This window comes from Stegastes partitus, unplaced genomic scaffold (assembly GCF_000690725.1).
Source record: "Stegastes partitus isolate 25-593 unplaced genomic scaffold, Stegastes_partitus-1.0.2 Scaffold0, whole genome shotgun sequence".
Taxonomy (NCBI): Eukaryota; Metazoa; Chordata; class Actinopteri; family Pomacentridae; genus Stegastes; species Stegastes partitus.
This window is the reverse complement of record NW_007577731.1, coordinates 1,311,799-1,325,271: the sequence shown is the minus strand read 5'-3', so window position 1 is coordinate 1,325,271 and position 13,473 is coordinate 1,311,799. Positions and strand designations below refer to the sequence as shown.

Below are 13,473 nucleotides of genomic sequence, written 5' to 3'. Positions count from 1 at the left end.
ATGGATGGATGGATGATGGATGGATTGATGGATGGATGGATGGATGGATGATGGATGATGAATGGATGGATGGATGATGGATTAATGGATGGATGGATGGATGGATGGATGGATGGATGGATGGATGGATGGATGGATGTTTGGTGCTGCTGTGGAAGATGTTTGCTGCTGTAACAGTGGACGTTTCCCTCGGCGTGGGGAGCAATAAATGATTATCTTATCTCTTATCTAACAACAATACTGCCCTCTTCTGTTCAGATTTATTGTATTTATCAGCCTTTTGTGTATTTTTTCCTTTCCACATTAATAAGTTAAACATGAACATCCCGATAGATTCACATGATTCAGCTCGAACAGCTGCTCTGTTGTTTTCTAGAACTCGTGTCATATCTAGAGATCCCCTCATGGTGGCGCCCTCCTCTGCAACATCACCCCACGCCGTGTTTTTGGCACAAACACAGTCAACCCTGTACTTTACATTCACAACAGATTAAAGTCCTGTCGTGTGCCTTAATGCCCCGGTGTGGTGGTGGTAGAGGAGGAGGGGGGTGGAAATACTTCTGCATTCTTTCAAAGTTTGCAGCCTTGTGCCAAACCAGAGGTGGGTGTACATTCTGTAACGCTCCAGAGCTCTTCTCCTGATGCTCCTGCTGAGGACGGGCGGGTTGGGGCAGGAGCTGCTGGTCGGAGGTATTTGTGTTGGGAGCTGCTCCACCTCCGTCAGGTTTCTGCTCCCCGAGGCCAGACATTTCTGCTGCACGTCTCTCTTTCTTTGTTAAATCTTTCCTACAGAAGATTTCAACTTGATTTGTAGAAGTCTCTCTAAAGTGAGAGATCTGTACCCTCCTAAAATCATCACCTCTAAATGACTTTTTAGAGAAATGTTTGAATAAATGTCGAATGCTTTGGGAGGAGCTTTAAACGGGACGCTCAGATATTTTGTGTGTTTTTCTTTGCTGCCAGTTTCTCATCATAAAACAAAGTCTAGTCGTTCCACTGGTCTGATGGTTTCTGGTTCCACAGACAGATTGATTGTTTTTCCCCCTAAACATCACACTTATTGTACGTTTTGCATTTTATATTTCTTATTGTTTATTTTTGATCATTTGTCTGTATTTATGGACGTGATAGCTTCATCTCTGTGCTGTAACGACCACATTTCCCCTTGAGGATGAATAGATTAGACAAGATAAAACTTTATTGATCCCTCTGGTAGCGTACCTGAGGGAAATTATGTCTATAAAGTATTTATATTCTATTAAACATGCTATAATAAAGCATCCCAAAGTTTTACTACTGTTTTCAGATGTTTTGTTGTTTTTAATGTGAATAACATCTTTTAAAGACGTTCTATAAACGTTTTTTCTTAAACATTTGCCCGACATTGCATTGAGAACATCCTTCCTTTGTTTTTTCCGTAACGTTGTGGGAACGTTTTGTGGAGGAATCTTTTATGATGCGTTATCTTGATAACGTTCTACTTCTGTTTTATTGAAAAACATTTTGAGGCCTCGAGAATCGTTTGCAAATATTTTCAGAATGTTAGCTTGAGAACGTTCCTCTAACTTTATCTGTGCACCGACAACTTCCAATTAAAACGTTAACCTTTGACTTTAGAGGATAATTATTTGAATTTTTTTTTTAATTTGTTAAAAATCTTATTTGAACATTAGATAAAAGTGTTTTGTTTAAATTTAAAAATCTAGATTATAACATTTATTTTATTTAGATTTTATTTTTACACCACTAGCACTTATAGGTGGCGTTGTGGGAATGTTTTGCGGAGGAATCTTCTATGATGCATTATCTTGATAACGTTCTCCCTCCGTTTTATCGAAAAACATTTTGTTATCTGAGGCCTGGAGAACAATTTTCAGAATGTTAGTGAGAACGTTCTTCTAACTCAATCTGTGCACCGACAAGTTCCAATTAAATGTTAACTTTTGACTTTAGAGGAAAAATATTTGAAATAAAATGTGTTAAAACCCTTATTTGAACATTAGATAAAAGTGTTTTATTTAAACACCAGTAGCGCTTGTAACGTTGTGGGAACGTTCCCTGCTGGCTGGATCAGGGAAACATAGGGGAGGATTCGAGGGTTTTTCTGGAGGGGGGGTTGCACATTTGAGCAGAACTGTTTAAACTCTGGCGTCACTTCAAGGCCTTGACAAGGAGCCGCTTTCTTCTTTGCTCCACATTGTTGTTGTTTGCATCAGAAGCACATTTTAACTCGGACTCTGTGGGACGTCGACACGGAGTCAGAATCTACAAACCTCCACGACCGGCCTGCTGCTTTATTAACTTTTCTTGGCTTCTGTTTCCGATATGGTTCATTTTACTGCACACAAGCACATCGAACAAAACCAAACAACATAAAGCATCCCTTCATAGAAAAGCAACAGATTTTATTTTACACGACACATAAGGATAAACAAACATGTATTAAAATAGGTATTAGTGGCAAAAACAACAACAACAACAACAACAACAACAACAACAACAACAACAACCCTGACATGTCTGGAGCTGAGGTAAGATGAACCTTTTTATCTATTTTTAAGCTTTAAATTCGAATAATTCCAGATTTTTTTAAAAAACTGAAGTTTAAAGTGTAATGCTAATGGTTCTACTTAACTTCTTGGTTAATAGTTTTCAACTCCAACATTTCTATCTGTAATGCTACCACTGCTGTCATCTATACATCTACAGAGTTTTGCTGTTTTCCTCCGTGTTGAACATAATCATTAGTTTCCTAACAGATACCAACAGACACCAACTACAACACCTGCACATGTACACGCTGCAGAGACATCAGACGAGCGTAGAGGCGAGGTCGCCCCTCCGTGACTGGATCGACTGTCCTCCTACACGTAGTCTCGGCCTGACGGCGCCGCAGAGTGGGATGCTGGGTAACGAGGAGCTTTTCCTGATCCCTTTGTGGAGCAGTTGCAGCAGAGGAAGCCGCCTCCTATAACGACGAGGCAGGCAGCTCCCCATCCGACGTACAGGGCGCTCCCGAACTCATACCTGGGGAGGCACATGACACTGGTGTGGACATCGAAACTTCTCATCTCAGGCTGTTGTTGTACATTTAATTACCACCGAGTGAACTACAGGAACATGTAGGAGTTATATGCGAGCATTAATAGTGGTTTTACTGTCTGTGTGCAAAACTTAAAGCTATTGTTAGTTAGCTTAGCATCAGGGGAAAACAGTTAACATAGAAAAACTACAGGCCAAACAAAAACTAAAGGGTAAAAGTGAAAAGTTTTAGCTTTACACAGAGTTATTTATATGATTTTGTTCTTCACCAGACTCATGCTAGCTGTATGTCCTACTGCTAAGCTAACTGGCTGCCAACTGTCAAACTACTTTTTGTGCAATGCTAAATTATAAACTCAGTAATGTTGTGGATTAGCAGCCTTATGAAAGCCTGTGTTCTCTGCCAGGTTTTCATCCTCTGAGTCTCTCTGCACACGCTCACTGATGCCCGATAATCGTTGTGGTTTCAGGTGAAACGAGGAGCCTCACCTGGCGTTGGTCGGAGTGAACGGGTCGTAGAAGTCCTTCGCTATTCTGTGGCCGTACCAGGACGTTCCCACCAGAGCAAACAGACCTGGAAAGCACAAAAACACTTCTGTACATTTCACATTATGCGAGTTAAAACTTGCAAAGAAGGCGTGTCGTCTTGTTTATCGAGGCACAAACTCACTACAGGCCGCCTTGTGTTCAAATGTTGCCCCAAAACAGAGGTCAAACCGAAACAAACGTGTGCTTGATGCAACATCTTCAGAAGAAAAATATCCCTAAAAGCCAGATAATCCACGTGAATGAAGTCTCACCAGCGATAATGAAGATAACTCCTCCGGCCAGAGCCACCTTGTCCTTCTGCTCCGGCATCTCCGCCATGCAGGTGGTGCACTTCATGCCCACCACCGCCACCAGAATGGAGATGAAGCTCAGCAGGATGGAGGAGAGCATCAGGCCTCGCGCGCCCTGGACCATCCCTGCAAACAGAAACCAGAATCAGCTGACTGGAGTCATTCAGCATTTGGTTGCTGTTGTTGTTTCGTGTCTTCTGTATTTTTGTCTCATTTTCCAGATGTTCAGCATCATTAAGTAGCAGCTCCTGGCCTTTGCTCTAATGAGGCTTTTTATTGATTGCAGCAGCAGCAGAGGTGGAACAAGTTTTCCTTCAACAAGCGGTTCTCAAACTTTTTCAGCCACAACCCCCAAGATGACATAAGTTCGTGTTCCTGATGCTCCAATTTGAGTTTTTAATATCTCATGAGTAATAACTTTGAGTTCGTGCATTAATGCCTTAAAAATTAATGTTAATTCCACAGATTCATCTCTTTACATTAACACGTTCATTTTCTTTTCAATGAACATATTAATTGCATTTATTTCAAACAAATGAAAGGGGGAAAAAATACAAAAAAAACCCCAAAAGAAAATCATTTCGAAAAGAGCAAAAAATAAAAATAAAAATAATAATAATAACAATAATATTGCATAATCATCAGAATATTAACAAGTTCAGAAAAGGGGTGGGAAGAAGCATACACTTTAAATTTTAATACAGATTTATTTGATAAATGCAGACTTTATTTTTATTTATTTTTTTGTGCAATGATCTGGCGACCCCCCTAAAACTATCTTGGGATCCCCATGGGGGTCCCGACCCCCAGTTTGAGAACCACTGCCTTAGAAGAGAGGGGGAAAAAAAGCATCAATACAGCGATGTAAAAATACTGCATTCCAAGAAAAGTCGGTAGTTTGAATATTAATGTAAAACTCCTGGTTCAGTCCCTCTGACTGATAAATTATTATATATATGACATGAGTAGATTATTATCACTGAAGCATCAGTGTGGCAGCAGCCTGTTGGAGCTGCTGGAAGTTTCAATTACTTTATTTAGAGTTTTACGAACAGAGATAAATCTGAGGGACTCTGATGTGATTCATGTGAGAAGAAAGACGAAAAAAGTTCTGTAACACCAACCTGGATTTTTATAATTTACTTCTGATCTTTTTTTTTTTTAATGAGATATTGGCTCATTTGAAACTTCATTTAAATGAAACTGTGTCTGATTTGTGTGATGTTTTGAGGGGATAATCGCTGTTAACCACTCAGACATGTGAAATGTGAGCTGGACGACGCACCGCTTCACATTCTGTCAGTTTGTTGGACTTTAAAAGCTTGTGACGTGTAAAATTAAAAGTCACTGAAGCTGTTAAATAAATGCAGTTGGGTACAACGGTAGAAAATATTTTGCATAACACCTTAAAACTGCACTTGAGTAAATGCTTTCTTTCGCTGAATCTCGCTATCATTCATCTTGTTCACAAAACAAGCGGGAAAAAGTGTCATCCAGCTGTAACCTGATGAATCTGGAATCATCCGTCCTTCATGGGAAAGAAGCTGAAACACATTCAGACTCGACTGTGTGACTAAGAAGCTGTTTTTAGTTTCTCTTCCATCTGAAGGATTCTGTGATCAGACAGCTGCTGGTATTTGACCGACGCGTCTCGACATGTCGGAGGTCTGAAGGAACAAAAGGCCGCTCCGTCTTTTTCAGTCTGGGAGGCTTTGAATGACCACAGAGCTCGACGTTTTCCTGTCGTTCCTAAACTAAATTCACTAATTCTAATGCTGTTTGTACACTGGGCACCAGTCACACCCACACATCTGCAGAGGAAGCATTTGATACTGGACCAAATATAATGAACAGGTTTGTTATTGTCTGTCTGAGATGGTGTGAGATGATCAGAAAAGCATGAGCGTAGACCCGTACCTGGTAGCTGCAGGAGGGAGTCGTACACCTTACACTGAACCTGTCCGGTACTCTGGGACACGCAGCTCTTCCACAGGCCTTCGTACATCGCCTGAGCCGTGATGATGTTGTCTCCTGCGTAGGACGAAGCTTTCCACTCCACCATGACCGTGGAAGCGATGGTGCCGATGAAGCCAAGGAAGGCCAGAGTGAAGCCGAGCAGCTGGATTCCTGCGTTGGCCATTGTTCAGCTCCAGAAACTAATTAAATAAGGTTAAAACAAAATAAATAAAAAAATGATATATGACGTCCAACAACCTGTCTGATGTTGTTCCTGGTGGGTTTGTTGTCTGCTCCTGAACACATTTGTCTACCTGGACATCCTCAAGGAATCACCTGGAGGGAAAAGGGCGGATCCAGGAATGCCGTCACCTTTCAGTGGGGTCAGGAGGAGGGCGCCACCTTGTGGACGTGAAGGTCTCCTGCAAGGAATGAAACCAGAGTGTTCATTTGCAAAAACAGATAACTGCATCCTCACAAACCTGCAGAACTTCTCCATCGTCTACCTGAAACAACATCAATCAAACTTAAGTTAACTCTGGTGCTGTCATTTCTACTGAGTCACATCCACTCAAGCAAACAACAACAACAAGATAATAAACAAACTCTTCTGCTCCCAAATCTCCAGTTTGCTTTACAACCTCTGCAGAAAACACAGAGAGCAGGAGGTTTCTGTTCACACAAATTATATTTAAAGCAAAATGGAATTGAACTGTACATCTACTGTTTTTACTGTTAGTGGCAGCAGGAGTTGCATTAATAGTTCTGATACCTTTTGTTTGTGGAGATGCAAAAATCAGGCTAGTAACTACTACTTCAACTATGTCCCTGAGGTACCTACCAAAGGGATCAGTAAAGTTATATCTAATCTAATCTAATCTAATCTAATCTACATTTCCCATGAAGGCACTTTTCTTTTGAATCTACTTGTTTTGTTTTGGTGACCAGTGACTCAACGTTTCCTAAAACTGGCATAAAAATAAACACAATAGACATAAAACCTGTTGTTTTCTGATCTCTGCTCGCTGATTTGTTGAACAACAGGAACATCCGCTCATCTGAAGATACCTTTTTGGGGTTTTTTTTGTCATTGTGAGCAAATGAAACCGTGGCAGCGGCCGTCCGCTGACCAAAGGTTTCGTCTTGCCTAATTCAGGCTTGTTGTCTTTTGCACTTTGCATCTGTTGGCTTGTGGAGCCACTCACATGCTGTGGGATCCCTGTGACACACAGGTAGGTCCAGTTTATTGTGTTTAATCCAGATAAGTTGTCGTTTTACGTACATGTTACTCTCTTCTAGTCACTGTATGCATTTTAACTCTTCTATCTGCACTGACTTTGGCTTTTTTACACGAGCTTTCTTCATGTTTCGACAGTAAAACATGGACAGAGAATGGACTCTGACTCTGCTCCTGCAGCTGCTGCTCTGCCACACAGGCAGCACAGACCTGCAGACCTCTTGTCCGTACAGATGCCAGTGCTTCACTCCGGGCCAAGTGCTGTGTGCAGACGAACGGATGACATCTTTACCCAACAATATATCCCGGCAGGTCAAGGACTTGATCATAATGACATCGGCTGTGGCGTACCTGTTCCCTAACACGTTAGAGGAGAGCCCTCAGCTCAACAAGCTCATCTTCATAAATAATGCAATTCGAAGCATTAACGCTCAGGCGTTTGAGCATCTGACTGAGCTGCAGGAGCTGGACATCAGCGGGAACCCCTGGCTGGAGCATTTGTTTCTGGGGACCTTTTCAAAGCAGGAGAACTTGACTAAGCTGCAGCTGAACTTCAACAGATTCAAGACGGTGCTCCCCGGTATGTTTGACTCCTTGAAGCAGTTGGAGACTCTGCAAATGAAGAGCAACATCATATTAGGTCTGCCTCCATTTCTTTTCCTGAACCTTCGCAAGCTGCGTTTTCTGGATTTATCCCAAAATAAGCTCAGTGAAGCGAACAGGGAGACCCTTTCTGGTCTCGTGAGTCTGGAGATCCTGAAGCTGAACCACAACCTCATCAGCAATCTCACAGCCGACACGTTCCACGGTGTTCCTGAGCTGACAGAGCTTCACCTGGAGTGGAACAAGATATCTGAACTTGGTGACGGCGTCTTCTCTGCGTTAACCAAACTAAGAGTGCTGAACCTCCGAGGGAACCTTCTCACAACCTTCAGCGATCAAGCGTTTGGATTCAGTAACTCGACTTTAACGGAGCTCAACCTAAAAGGCAACAGACTGATTGAGCTGTCCTCTCTAAGCAGTCTGACTTCACTTACTGACCTCATCTTGTCCTCTAATCTGCTCTCCAGCCTTCCTGAAGACCTTTTCAGAAACCTTACCACCCTGGAGAACCTGGATCTGTCCGAAAACCAGCTCACGTTACTGCCCGAAACCGTCTTTAATGAACTGTTTAGCATCAAAGCGATCCACCTCAACAAGAACAACCTGAGCAGGTTGGACGCCAAACTGTTTGAGGACCAGATGCTCATTCAGCAGCTCTACCTGTCCGATAACCGGCTGGAAACTCTCCCGCTGGGCCTCTTAGACCCGTTTGTCATCCAGCACACCGTGAGGCTGCACGGAAACCCCTGGAGATGCGACTGCCACATGTGGTACCTGCACGACTGGGTGCTGAGGAACAGTCGAGACATAGAGATGCTGGACAGGATGCTGTGCGAGGGACCCAACTTTTTAAAAAAACAGACCGTCGTCTCCATCGACAGGGACCAGCTGGTTTGTCAGGTCTCTAAGGATGAGCTGCCTGATGTCAGCGCCTGCAGCCTCCAAGCCTCTAACGGCACCATGGTCATCAAGTGTAAAGTGGATAAATGTTCTCCGCTGACAGTCAAAGTGCAGTTTCAGGAGGATGACGGCGGCATCGAGGAGCACGTTTGGAAAAAGACGCCTGAACATTCTCAGTGCAGCAATGACACAACGATTGGAGGTCCCATTGAGTAGGGTTCCCACTTTTAAAGACTTTGTTCTGTGTGCAAATTCCTATCATGAGTTCTGACTGTCAGAGTCAATACTGTCAACAAACCTGATAACCAGGAAACACAAGGGGTGGATGAACCTTTACTTCACAGGCTCAAAGTTCAGATCACTACTGTTTAAGATCCTGTCACCGCTAAAAGGAGCAACATGCAGGATGTTAATCGTCTGTTGTGTTCTGACTCTTATGTCAGTAGATGTCTCTGCTTCTCTGGATGTGAACAGGCAGCACTCGACTCTTGTCAGACAGACGTAGAGTCATAATTCTGATAAATATTCAGGGCAACAAACTTCTTAATGCTCAAATATGTTCCAAATTTTGCCCTCAATATATTGATATAACAAGATTGCTGTGATATGACAGCTAATGTCCAACGCAGAGCAAAACTGGCATTACCAAATGTAATAATAATTAAATTATCAGTCAATGTTACGACTTGTCCTACTGTTATGGTGTACTGTGGTTCTCTGTGCAGTTTGTCCAACCCGTGTTGCCGTACCACTGATTAAAAAGTGAAAACTAGAATGTAATATGAGCAGGCATCGTCAATTCTGATGGTTTTTGCAAAGTAATATGAAAATGAAAACTGTATTAATAGTTTTTAAAACAAAACATGGACGAAAGCTGTGCTCCTTGTTCTGCTTTCAAGAAAGAATAAGCAAAAGTTTTGCTTCTGCTTGGGAGATTTAATCATGTTGATGTGCTGGAAACTGTTCTGTCTGTTTCATGGCTTTTATTTCTAGAGACAATAAACCCTAAATTTGGCTTTCAAGGTAAAAATGCTTTTTCAAAATAGAGAATTTCTCAGCTCTGAAAACAAAATTCTCAAAATTCTGCCTAAATACTTTACAGAACTTAATTTTTGGTCCCAAACATGTAAACTCTGACTAAAACCTGAGACGGTGCAGCATCACTGTGAAGCAGAATTCACCAAGCGTTGGATGGTTCACCCACTAATAGGGAACGTGAGCTGGTGTTCAGACCGTCGTGAGTGAGGTTACTGATGATGTGTTGTTGCAAAAGCAATCCTGCCCAGTACAGGAGGAACCTTTACAGCAACTCAGTGTGGTGGTGCCATCTTGGCAGACTACTCCTAACTCCTGATGAATCCAAAAATGGTCCAACAGGTGGTCCATACAGACCTGTAGTAACGCCCACTCATCACTCAAAGCAGCCACTTAAGCTTTAATATAATTCAAACACATGACTTATATAAAGATTTACTCCTTGATCAGCTGTTTTAAACGAGGAAATTAGCTGTAGACACTAAAACTGTTTCATGTACGAGGCTGTAAACACATTATTTCTACTGTAAAGTTGGGCATTTTAACATAAACGTCAGTGGTGACTAACAAGGCCTCTAGTGGCTGTTCAAGGAACTGCAGTTTTGTTGGTTTCGCACTGTTTTCAGTTTGTTTTATGGTTTTTTGTGTGTGTGTGTGTGTGTGTTATTTGGTCAGAAAGCTAGCTAGCTGGCATCCACGAATTAGCTGTAAAAAAGTTTATACAAGCTGAACAGTGGTGGATTTCTAAAAATGTTCAGTTGGGCAAGATGGGAGATTTTAATTTGGTCCCCACTTTTAATGTTGACTTCACGGCCACAGCTAAACTATATGTCAAGGACAGACAAAAAAAAAAGTAGAAGTAGAAATATCACATTTTAAAATATTGTATTGCAGGTAAACATCCTGCGTTCAGAACATTATTTAAACAAAATTATTCCATCATTATGCAATAAATGAATAAGTAGATAATGTAAATTAATTGTTAAATATATATTTAAAGGGTTAGGGTTAAAAACATCAAAACAACAAAACATCAACAACAAAAACAAACAAACAAACAAAAAACCTATTCTGAAGCTGTCTATGTCTATTGGTTATGTTTCCAGGACCCTATGAAAGGGACTGCATTGTTCTGAAATGGGAGACGAGAGGTTGCCCAAAATTTTTCAGATGAGCCACGGACTGCAAATTAAATTTTTTCTAACTTCAGAAACGACATTAGGTCCTGCAGCCAAGAGGAGTTTAAGGGAGGTGATCGATTTTTCCATAGAAGGAGAATGAAGCAATGAAGGAGGCAAAAGAGATGATGTTACGTTGTTTAGCGGTCACTTTAATACCCTTCTCTGGGATTACTGAATGATTATTGCTGGTCTTTATTGGATGAACAGGATTTTATGTACTGTATGTACCACACTGTACATCATGTGCCCCAGTGAGAAGCACATATAATACTTTCCCCTGAAAAAAAGGCAAGAATAGTCGTCTGAATATTGCACGTACAGTTTTTCAGTAAATATATCTGGTTGCAGTTCACCACTACCGTCAAACCATCGTGTCATCGCAGGCTTTCAGAAGCTGCTCTGAAACCGACCAGCCTCCTCTGATCACCCCACTGCTCCTGAATACTCGGAGGGATGATGAAGAGCGAAGGAGGAGGGCCGCCCCGACACAACAAGGCTCACAGATGGCTACACCTTGAATACAGCACCCTTACCCGCGGTTAATAAGGGTCAGATGTCAGCGGGTCAATTGGGTCCTCGTTTCGAGGTGAATGACATCACAATTCACGGGACAAAAAGTGGTGGCTGCCAAGTTTCCACAGTTTGGAGGGACGGCCTTAAGCTGGAGGTAATCCTCACTTGACTAAAACTATGGTGCAAACGGGACATTTAACATTTAAAGTACAGGTTTGTTGTCCGCTAATGAGCAACAACAGATAAGGGAGCGGATAAATGCATACCTTCCTTTAATGAGCATGTCGGGGTTAAAGCAGCTATAAATAGAGACTAATGGGACACATCACACACAATGATGTGACTAAAAATATGGAAACTATTCAACAAATATTGACAGGTTGTCTTCAGTGAGGTGGTTTTTTGCTAAATGAAAGTTCATTCTTGCTATATAGGAAATATATTGTGATGTATATTTTAGTGTAAAAAGACGAAAGCAACTCAATCAATACAAACAAAGCTGGAAACACTTTTTTGAAATCCAGCATCTCTCAAGCAAAACGTTCTCAATCCTGAGGCTGTTTGTTAAATCAGCTTTAACTCTTTAAGATACTTTTAGTTGCATGAATTAAAGTCCTTATATTCAAAATTGATTAATTCAAAAAGTGTCCCTCAAACCTGTACAGTATTTATCTGTGCTTTTCAACACTGATAAATGATTGGGTCGTGTTTCTAAATAGTTTATTTCACACACTGGGTGGGTCACTTAGAGTAACAACACTAAAGTAAAGACTGAGCACCACCGTTTGCTCGGCTGTGATGTGGACTCTGCTACATGTGCTGCAGACAGTAAATAAACAATGCAGCTGCTCTGCAGGACACACTATGGGATGGCTTTATTTCTGAATTATCCAGAGTAAGTTCATCTGCATTATGTCAGTAAATTTATGGTACAGATACACCTGTAATAGGCTGATATTGAATTATATTTTCAGCTCACTCATATACTGCTGGCAGTGCCGAAATACAACACACTATATGCATTGTCTTTACACTCACAAAAAAAAACAACAACACACAAACAAAAAACCAACAGATGCAAATTCTACAACCTGCAAAAACCCACTGTGATTGGATGCTCCAGAGCCGTCACCACCACGGTGTTAGCATGTTCTCTGAATAAAGCTGAACGATGGGATGGAGAACAATGACTAGCTGCAAACTGGTAAACCTAAAACAAGACGACAAGCTGAAAGGAGAACTCGTGTTTCTCATTCGATCCATTTTCACTGTAAAAAGTTTGTTCTGTAGTAAATAACTCAATAAAAAGCCATCCTGGGATTCATGTTAATTGGTCTGTTTAAACCCCTTCATCAGTAATTATTCACACCATAATGGAGAATTTGGCGTCAGCACCAGAACTCCAGAGGCTAATGGAGTTATCTTCAGCACCAAACCACCTGTCAGCATCCATCACTGCCAATTACTCCCACTGGCCGGCAAACTTACAGCAGCAGAGGCCGAGGGCTGCCCTGTGAGGCAGCATGAAAAGCTTCTCTTAACCCCCACAGCCAGATCCCACCCCTCCGCCCTGCTTAGTGGGCAGTTAGCGGCGGACACCACGCTCCACACAGCAGCTCCTCAGATGGAAGAGGAAAGAAACAGAGGGGAGGAGACATTATCTGGTGAGACGCACAATGTCCAGAACAACACAAAGCACTGGGGGGGGTTTCCCACAGAGTTTAGAGCGGCCAGCGAGGAGGGAGGTGTGGAGGGCAGGGCAGGGTCCTCGGGACAAAGAGCAGAGGTCATCCGGGGCTCGGTGCCCGGGGGCAAGAATTCAAGAGGAGACTTTCAGATCGGAAAATAATTCCACATTGGGCTGCGGTGTCGTTGTCGTTATCATTAATGATGTCATATTGCATTTATAGCATCAGGAGTAAATCTCAGTCATCACTTAAACAAACCAGAAATTAATGTAATATTCATTTTAATTTTAACATTTCCTTTAGTTTCATTTAAATTGAGTTCAGCCAATCGTGAAATGTTAACCAACACCAGTCGCTATTATGTGGGCAGGTGTCTATTAGCTCCCCTCTCTCCGCCTATGAGAGGGCGACACACATCCTCCATGATACGATGACCTAAACATCTCCAGAACACAAATAAGCCATTTTGCACACTCAAA

General features: G+C 42.0%; 2 protein-coding genes across 2 annotated transcripts; one reads left to right on the top strand and one right to left on the bottom strand.

Moving 5' to 3' along the window:
• Positions 1-2,375: 2,375 nt before the first annotated feature.
• cldn1 (claudin 1) lies at positions 2,376-6,177 on the bottom strand. Its single transcript, XM_008282159.1, has 4 exons — positions 5,799-6,177; positions 3,843-4,007; positions 3,532-3,616; positions 2,376-3,027 (listed from the first exon to the last, which is right to left on the bottom strand). The coding sequence occupies exons 1-4, from the start codon at positions 6,019-6,021 to the stop codon at positions 2,865-2,867; spliced, it is 636 nt and encodes a 211-aa protein (XP_008280381.1). The 5' UTR covers positions 6,022-6,177; the 3' UTR covers positions 2,376-2,864.
• Positions 6,178-7,218: 1,041 nt separating this feature from the next.
• On the top strand, positions 7,219-9,357 carry LOC103357441 (carboxypeptidase N subunit 2). The gene has a single exon (XM_008282042.1). The coding sequence runs from the start codon at positions 7,219-7,221 to the stop codon at positions 8,791-8,793; it is 1,575 nt and encodes a 524-aa protein (XP_008280264.1). The 3' UTR covers positions 8,794-9,357.
• Positions 9,358-13,473: the final 4,116 nt, after the last annotated feature.

What these genes read in the sequence shown, in the direction of transcription:
- LOC103357441 (XM_008282042.1), top strand. Translation starts at nt 7,219, where the DNA reads ATGGACAGAGAATGGACTCTGACTCTGCTCCTGCAGCTGCTGCTCTGC.
- cldn1 (XM_008282159.1), bottom strand. Translation starts at nt 6,021, where the DNA reads ATGGCCAACGCAGGAATCCAGCTGCTCGGCTTCACTCTGGCCTTCCTT. An exon ending in CTCCCTCCTGCAGCTACCAG is followed by an intron (nt 4,008 to 5,798) that starts GTACGGGTCTAC and finishes TTCTGTTTGCAG; the next exon opens with GGATGGTCCAGGGCGCGCGA. An exon ending in AGTTATCTTCATTATCGCTG is followed by an intron (nt 3,617 to 3,842) that starts GTGAGACTTCAT and finishes TGTGCTTTCCAG; the next exon opens with GTCTGTTTGCTCTGGTGGGA.